Consider the following 8,329-nt stretch of genomic DNA (forward strand, 5'->3'; position numbering starts at 1 on the left):
TATATTTACTGAGAAAAATGGTGACGTGTTCAAAACTTATTTTACACGCTGTATCTCTAAAGCTAATCTGAATAAAGCGTTTAATAGAGACTAATCAGTGTTTTAGATCACCTTCATACACCAATGGGGCCCATTGGAGGCAATGAGGGGGTTCAGTGTTTTGCTAAGGGGCCCATTAGGCATGCAACTGGATACTGGTGTAACCGAACCTCCGGATCTAGCTGGTCGAGGCAGATAGCTGGTTCTGGTTGTGCTGGAGGTCTTCCTGTTAAATGGGAGTTTTTCCTTTTCACGGTTGCCAATGTGCTGCTCAGGGTGGGACACTGCAACAAAATGATTCAATGTGATCTGCTGGCTTCCTTACATTGACTGTTTTGTGTACAGTGCTCTGAGACGACATAAGTTGTGACTTTTTGCTAAATAAATATACATAATCAAATCGAACTGAATACGAAATGATTTAACAGTTTGACAGATGTCTACTCATCCAAGCCAAAAAAATTTTATTTTAAATTTTTTTTTATCAATTAATTAAAGGGAAGCTTGTTTATTTGAAAGTTCAACCTGTTTCTGTCAAACAGAATGAAACCAGCTTGTGCTGCTTTGCCCAACTTTTGGTTTCCAAGTAAACCAGACATGCAATGGAACGCTATACAAACTTACAAAAATGGTGAAGAAAAACGAAATAAATTTGGGGAAGGTTTGGAAGTTACACTTGTTTTAATGCACTACATCGATCGGTTATTGGGAGGATTAAAGCAAAAATGGGTGGTGATAATCTGAGGATGTATTTATTTTTTTAACTTTTGGTTTCTTCGAGTCCGAGACACTAAAGCTCAGTAATGAAAAACATGGCAGAGAGTTGGATCTAAATGTGAAAACTTTGTTCACTGATCAATTACGGCTTTCTGACAGTGATCAGATGGTTTTATAGTCAGAAACTAGACTTGACTGATCTCCTCTGCAGATCCCTGCACAGAAACTTCTCAGGGAAAGTGTTTTGGTCAGTTAGTTTTCCATCAACAAAGTGAGCATGCATGGGGCAGTTCAAGTGGACAAAGCAGGTTTGGAGCTTTTAGCCTCAACTTTTCAGCATCCTTCAGTGGCTGGCTGGAATCAAACTGGGGTTTCGACATGTTGGTCGTGCCAGATCACCATGTTTAAATCTTCCTCCACCTTTTGTTGCATTCTTTCACAGAAAACTCCAAGCTAATGTGAACTGCAAGACTGGCAAATAACAAAGCTATGCTCTTTTTAAAAATACAATATTCTTTATAACTTTAATTAAGACTGAAAACAGTCAACCTTTGCAAACATGACCTCTCTTAAGCAAGGTATTTATCACAATTCTTTTAAGACAAAATATGCACCAAACAGACCCTAAAACAAGTCACTTTCAGTACGTGTGGCAGCACAAGTACACAATCCTTTTGGCGTGCGTCTGCTGTTTAAAGTGAGTCCATAGCAAGCCTGCCCCCTCTGATAAGCAGGTCTAGCATACTTTGTGACTGTGTGATTGAGGTCCTCCAGGGAAGGCTCGCTGAAGTGGTGGTGGGGAGGGCTGCATTCTTGGCCATCCCCTGAAAAAAGGGTGCAACCATGGGAGTAAGCCAAGAGGAGGGCTCAATTATGCATGGTTAAACAAAGCCCAGGGCTACCAGCGAGCAATGTCTCAGTAAAGTCGGCCTCACTGTGGAACTCCAGACTCAATACAACAGGACGGACAAAAAATAAGGGGGAAAAAAAGAAAAACATCAAAAACAAACAGAAGACACAAGAACACAGCTCTTTATAAATCACTGAATTGTGTTATGACAAGTGCAAACACTTTGAAACTAAACTTCACCGAGGCCTTTAAAACATTCCCATTTACAAGAGGTCAAACAATAGATTATGTAGTTTACATTGCCTATAAACTATCCTGAGAGGTGGGCCGGTCTGTGAACGTATCAACACTAACTTGTCCGCAGCCCAGAAAACGACTTGTTGACAAATGGTGGACAGGATTTCTCTGATAAACCCAATCGTATTTCTCTCAGTARTGGTCTGTTTTCTGACTAAAGCAGCAGTTAATTCCAACACAGCTACCTCATCCGCACTTTCTCACCGGGTGTTTTTAACCGTCAGTGGAAATAATCTGGTTGAAAGTCTGTTTGATGAACTGAACGCAAAGGCCGATGAAAGCAAACCTCTAAACAAACCCTAAAAGTTTCATAAAGACTTTTAACCAGGCTGGAGGCTGTTTTTCTACAAAAAAAAAAAAAATATCCCAGCAACCTCAACAACAAGGCACTCAGCATCTGGCCTCTCTTTCGTCTAACACACGATAAATCGGAAAGTATGTGGCTTTGGTTACATGTAAATTATAGGCGGCTCTTCCAGAGCCTGAGGGGTGGAGGTGGAGGATCGGTGTACGTACAGACTACTTGTATGAATGGAACCTGGCTGAAAGGCTCCATCCAGACATCTTCCTGTTGTTTCCCCAGGAAAAAGGAGAGGTGGTCTGGAGTCGGATGACGGGGGCATCCAAACACACACACAGTCTGCACTGTACTTTATGCTTAGGAGCAGATTTAATTACAGTCTTGTAGATCAAAACGTGTCAGCATTCTTGTCTCTTTGAGGCTTTATGAGCTCACTGTTTCTACAGAGGGATGCTCTTAAAGAGAGAAGTAGCTAAGGTGTTAAGATGTAAAATACAGATACTGTCCAAACATTTATTTCATGTATGTATTTATGGGGAGAGTGCACATTAATCAACATCACTGCATTAAACAGCAACATAAATGCACCGGAATTAACTCAATCGTTACACTTCACCTGTTGTCAATACGATGAGTTTTCTGGCACAACACACAACAAACTCTCACTTTCCTTCTTTGTAAGTGCGTTCATGGATGTGTGAAGAGCTACAATAGGCCCTGTGTGTTGCCCTCTTTGCAAAACGCTTCATCTGAGTGTGACGTACATGAAGTAAACACACACAGAGAAATTAGACTGACAGATGCAGCTAAGTAAGTATAAGTACATTTCACAGATAAACACAGAAGCCAATATGACACACAGCTTCTGGAGGTAAAATGTGGAAAATCTTTCATTTACTAAATATTTTCTAAAATGTCGAAACATAGAAAAAGTGTGAATGTTTAACTCTAACCAGTTTTGATTAACCAGCGACCAGTTTTGACTGCAGCCAGGCCGCATGATTTTGTTGTTAATTATTAAGCAGAATTAGTTTATTTTCTTACAGGTTATTAACGACTTTCACTCCTTCTGAATCTTTGTTTACATCAGAATCTACTTTTATTAGAGCTCATACAGTAGCTCTGTCATTTTGTCCAAATATAGTTATTTCAGATGTTTGAACCGGGGCAGTTAGAAACAGCATTTAAATAGTCAGTATCTCACCTGCAGCGAACACCATTCAGTGATGTTTCTTTGGAGAGACAGAAATTTTCAGACAGCTAACAGACTTTTCTTTACGTAAAACAGCTCAAACTTTCCGAGCATTTGAACAGCACCTCCTATTTTAATAACCTAACCCTTACTTACTTATTATTTAGGAAAGACTTTCATAAATGTCTGTGTCTGAGACAAACAAGTTTGTCCTCCGTTTAATCCTACTTTTACAGATATCCTCTCATCTCCCAAAAAAAAAAAAAAAAAAAAAACACATTGCGTTTTTTTTTTAGAATCACAAATTTTTATTGTCTTGTATTTTTATTTTTATGTTTTGGAGGAGCAGCAGCCTGAGTGCACACAGCTACATGCAGCAAGTAACGACAACGTAAAACTACTGCCTTCGTCAAAAAGTGTCAAAATATGAAAACACAGAGTATACAGTTTGTGTAAAGTGCGAGACAAACACTGGGTCTTACATGGGTCCTGCTCTGACTCAGCTAACAGATTTTTTTCAAGAGAATTTCTCCGCGAGTCTCCAAACCAAGATCGCCTTGACCGCTGTCTTCTGCAGGTAAGATACAGACAAGTCAAACCCACACCACAGAACCTGACAGGCTGGTTTCTTCCCAGGCACGCATGAATAAATTGTAACTTTTGTCAGTTTTGCGTATAAAGTATGTACTCCTCATAATCTCTTCTGCTGCTAGTCATGATGAACCTTGGATCGTCTCTGCAGCGAYGCCTCCTGTTTAATACAGAGACACTGACCTGCTCCATGTGTAACCTGCTCATGTTATAGCCTGATTAAATGACTCAAAAGTGTCTTTACTGGCAGGACTCATGAATTGCATCGGGCAGGAGTAGAGCTGACTGGATGTATTGTAAAGACCGTGTGATCCACAAAAACACTCACAGGTTGCAGGGTTTGTCCTTTCAGTATTCTGTTTGACTTGATCCAATGTTATTTTCTTGCTTTAACCTACTTCTACAGCTGTTTTTCTTCTTTGTGCCAACTTATCCAAAAGCTATTGCTGTCAACAAAATGTGGATTTACAGCACCCGATACCGTCACATTTGCATGTTCTTCTAACATCATGCATCTCTGCATAAAACCTAGTCTCAATTTTCAGAAAGCATGCGGAGTAATCCTGAAAACACAGACTTCCTGTCATCCCGGTGACACCTCTGATCTGCAACCTGAAACGCGAGCTTGTGAAGGATGTAACAAAGCTTGTAACAAAAACGCTCGGCGTGCACGAATTCAGGTCGGATGTGCTGTCTATGTTTTGCAGAGCAGAAGCCTCCGGCTGTGCCGTCGTTAAACGGGCAGTTTGACTCACCACATGAGCAGCAGGTGAAACAGTTCGTGTGATAGAGGTTCCCCATGGCCTGGCAGGCTTGGCTCGCCCCGTATACGCCCTTCCCACACTTGATGCAGATACCTGTCAGAGGCAAAGAGTCGGTTATTATTTGCAGATTTGACAGTAGAATAGTCACTGAGCTGCCGACGCCACTTTAGTCTGAGTTGTTCCGTGAAAACACAAAATGAGGACGATTACTGGAAATATAACAAYGCGAGTTCTGCTGTATTTTCCTTTTAAACAATGAGAAGCTGTCATCTGTGTTAGCGGGGGAAAAAAATCTACTTGCTACAAATTGATACAAGCAACACAGAAAAGTTTTAAGTTATGTCATTAAAACTTTTAAATTCCTTCAAATGTACAGTTCTGTGGAAATCAAAGAGCAAAGCAGGGACTATGAACATTAAAGGAGCAGCACGATCCTGACTTCTGTCATTTCTTTATATTACATCATACTGTTAGAGAGCAGGCTACTACAGGAAAACTTAACTTTAAAAAAGTATTGAGAGGGACTCAACAGTTGAGATGAATCTTAATTAAAAAAAACATATACAAGTCACAGGTTTGGATTGTTTCGCCCCTCTTGTGCCCTTTCAGGTTGTTCTCAGTAAAACCAAAATTCTCAGGAACCTGTAGAATACAAGGGTTCAGGCTAGAATTTATATTATTCATTTTTTATAATTGACAACTTGAGACAGATTAGATGAAATCTTCATGCATTTTGAATTAAAGATGTTTAGGGTCCTTGTTTGGGTCTTAAACAAGCTTTACAAGTTTAAGTTTTAAAAAATGAGCTGAAAAGTTTAATGCAAAAACACAGGTTCTACTTATTTTTATTAAATAACATTGGAATAAAATATATAACGTTTCATACGACTAGTCATTCCTTTGATCACATGGTTGCGCTTTTATCACTGATGCTGACCTGAGAGAGAAAAAAATAACAATTCAACTACTCAAACTGCTGTCAGTTTTAGTTAGGAAACAAGAAAAGAGCGGCTCAGACCATTTGATATAACAGAAAAAAAAAATCTTCCAAACACAAGACAACCTCCACTGAGGTCACATTCCTCTGAGAAAGCAGGGTTCAAGCCTTGATGGGGTGAGTTTGGGGTCACTGTGCCCACAGGACACAAGATCCCAACGACTCTCCTCCTGACGCACACACACACACACACACACACACTTAAAATTCTTATATTTGAACAAATTTTTTTGAGAAACAAAAGCACCAACTCTAATTTATCTGAGTCGTTTCCCTTTCATATCAGTTCTTGTGAACACTGTACACTGAACAAMATCCCTTGTCCTTTTTCTGATGTGTCCAAGACCATCTCAACCACGCCACTCAAATCTGTCTCCAAACTACTCACCCCTAGTTGTCCCTCTGATGAACTCGTTTTCAATCCTGTCCTTTTTGCTGCTCCCAACATCTCATCATCTTTCTATTTGCCACTTCCAGCTCTGCCTTCTGTTTTTTCTTTTTGCCACAATCTCTAAACATTACGTCACAGCAGGTTTCATTTCACGCTCGTCTCCATCCACCTGCCTGCACTCTCTTCTTGGTCTCATTGCTTTGGATGGTCGACCCCGGGTACTCGTCCACCTTCAGCAGCTTTACATTTACAGGCTCAAAGTGACACTGCAGTACCTCCTTTTCATTCCTCTTCTCTCCAGGCTCTCTTCCAGCTGCTCCCTACTCTCACTACAGAATGATCACAATAATGTCTGCAAACATGCCTGACTTCTTTTGTTAAATTTAAATATGACCTTTCCTGGATGTACACTCTCATCACTCCCTTAGTAAACATTAGGGGAAAAAATGGACTATAAAAAGGATTAGGTATAACCTAATTAAACAATATTGACATGGTTACATTCTTGCCAAATTAACAACAACGATGAAATCTCAGAYAAACAGAACCAAACAATTAACTGACCGATATGTGTTTCCATCTAGCAGCTTGTTACAAAAGAAACCCAAAGGTTGTGTTCARTACCATAAAAAGGCACCAAGAAACAAATGCAACTTTGTGCAATTTTCTTGCCAAATAGGATCATTCATGTAATTAAATTTAATACACAGTAACATTGTTTCAGTTGTTTTTCCTGAAGTGTTTTAACCAGACAATTTTGATACTAATAATCCTTAACTAAAGTCTGACTAGATTAAAGTTCCTCCCTCTTAAATACATAACATTGTGCAAAAACATGAAAGAACCAGACTTAGAGAACCAAAAGGATTTAGTCCACAGAAGAGGTTTACGCACTGCACGGCCCGCCAAGATGGTCCTGGTCCAAGACCAGCCTGGCCCTGCTTGTTTCGCACTGTGCGGAGAGCCGCCTCGAAGTGGGTGTGAACTTCTTACCRGAAAAGCGCAAATTTGGATAGTGACATCATTTGGTTGTTTGCGACTCACCAACGGACGCCGCCACTGAGCTCCTGATTGTTTTGATGTTGTTCATGCAAGTAGTTAAATTACAGATTGCAGTGCAAGAATGGATACGTAAACGTAGAGTTAGACGATGAATGGAGATGTGAAATAGAGYGGAGAGGTAACGAAGGCTGTACCTGGCCATACAGCAACAACAAGCGACCAGAGCGAGATGACATCGACTGGTAAGCTATTAGCTAGCATTACTAGCTTGTGACACATGACCTGGTAAAGAAAATAGTTACTATCTAGTAGATCTATATGATTTTTAATGACTTGCCAGACTCGTCTGCAAACAAACCAATAAAAATGATCAGCAGTACATGCGAGGTTCCAATCGGGCCGGGCTGATCGGCCCTAAAAAGCAAATGCAAAAAGATGAACCTGGGTTAGAAGCTGTGCCATGCAGTGTGTAAACCCCTAGAGCACATGTGTCAATTTCAAGGCCCGCGGGCCACATCCGGCCCGTGAATTGATTATTTTTGGCACGCAGGATAATATTTAATTATTATTTAAACCGGCCCGCCAGTGTGTTGCACGGACTACCTTAAAACTACAAATCCCATAATGCACTGCAGATGCGTCCGCACGTCAATCACTGCCCGCGAACGGGAGTGAGTCCGCGCCTCTTCAGTGACTTGAGCTGGACCCGAACACCACTCTCTCCGAAAAAATGGCTAAACGAAAGGTGGATTTTGAAAACAGAGGTTTCCAAGACAGGTGGGAGGCAGAGTATATGTTCGCGGATGTAAAAGGCAAAGCTGTGTGTCTTTTGTGCGGAGACAGTGTGGCCGTAATGAAAGAATTCAACGTAAGAAGACACTATGAAACGAGGCACCACGACAAATATAAGCATCTGGACATGACACAAAGGCTCCAAAAGGCAAACGAGTTAAAAAGAAGTCTGGTGTCACAGCAAGCTATGTTTACAAAAGCCAAATCACAAAGCGAGGCTGCTGTTAAGGCTAGTTTTATTGTGGCAGCAGAAGTTGCAAAGTCAGCGCGGCCCTTTACCGAGGGAGAATTTATCAAAAACTGTATGATAAAAGTTTGTGACACTGTGTGCCCAGAAAAAAGGCAAGCATTTTTAAATGTGAGTCTGAGCCGAAACACTGTTGCTGACCCTGTACG

General features: G+C 40.8%; 1 protein-coding gene across 1 annotated transcript in view; it reads right to left on the reverse strand.

Annotated features, from left to right (window-relative positions):
- The window catches only part of wtip (WT1 interacting protein), a gene marked incomplete at its 3' end in the record, with an annotated part of 18,955 nt that overhangs the window by 6,017 nt on the left and 4,609 nt on the right, over window positions 1-8,329 (reverse strand). The window contains 1 exon segment of the mRNA XM_014033628.1: window positions 4,743-4,844. Within this exon segment, the coding sequence (XP_013889082.1) occupies window positions 4,743-4,844 (102 nt within the window).

This window comes from Austrofundulus limnaeus, unplaced genomic scaffold (assembly GCF_001266775.1).
Source record: "Austrofundulus limnaeus strain Quisiro unplaced genomic scaffold, Austrofundulus_limnaeus-1.0 Scaffold1792, whole genome shotgun sequence".
NCBI lineage: Eukaryota > Metazoa > Chordata > Actinopteri > Cyprinodontiformes > Rivulidae > Austrofundulus > Austrofundulus limnaeus.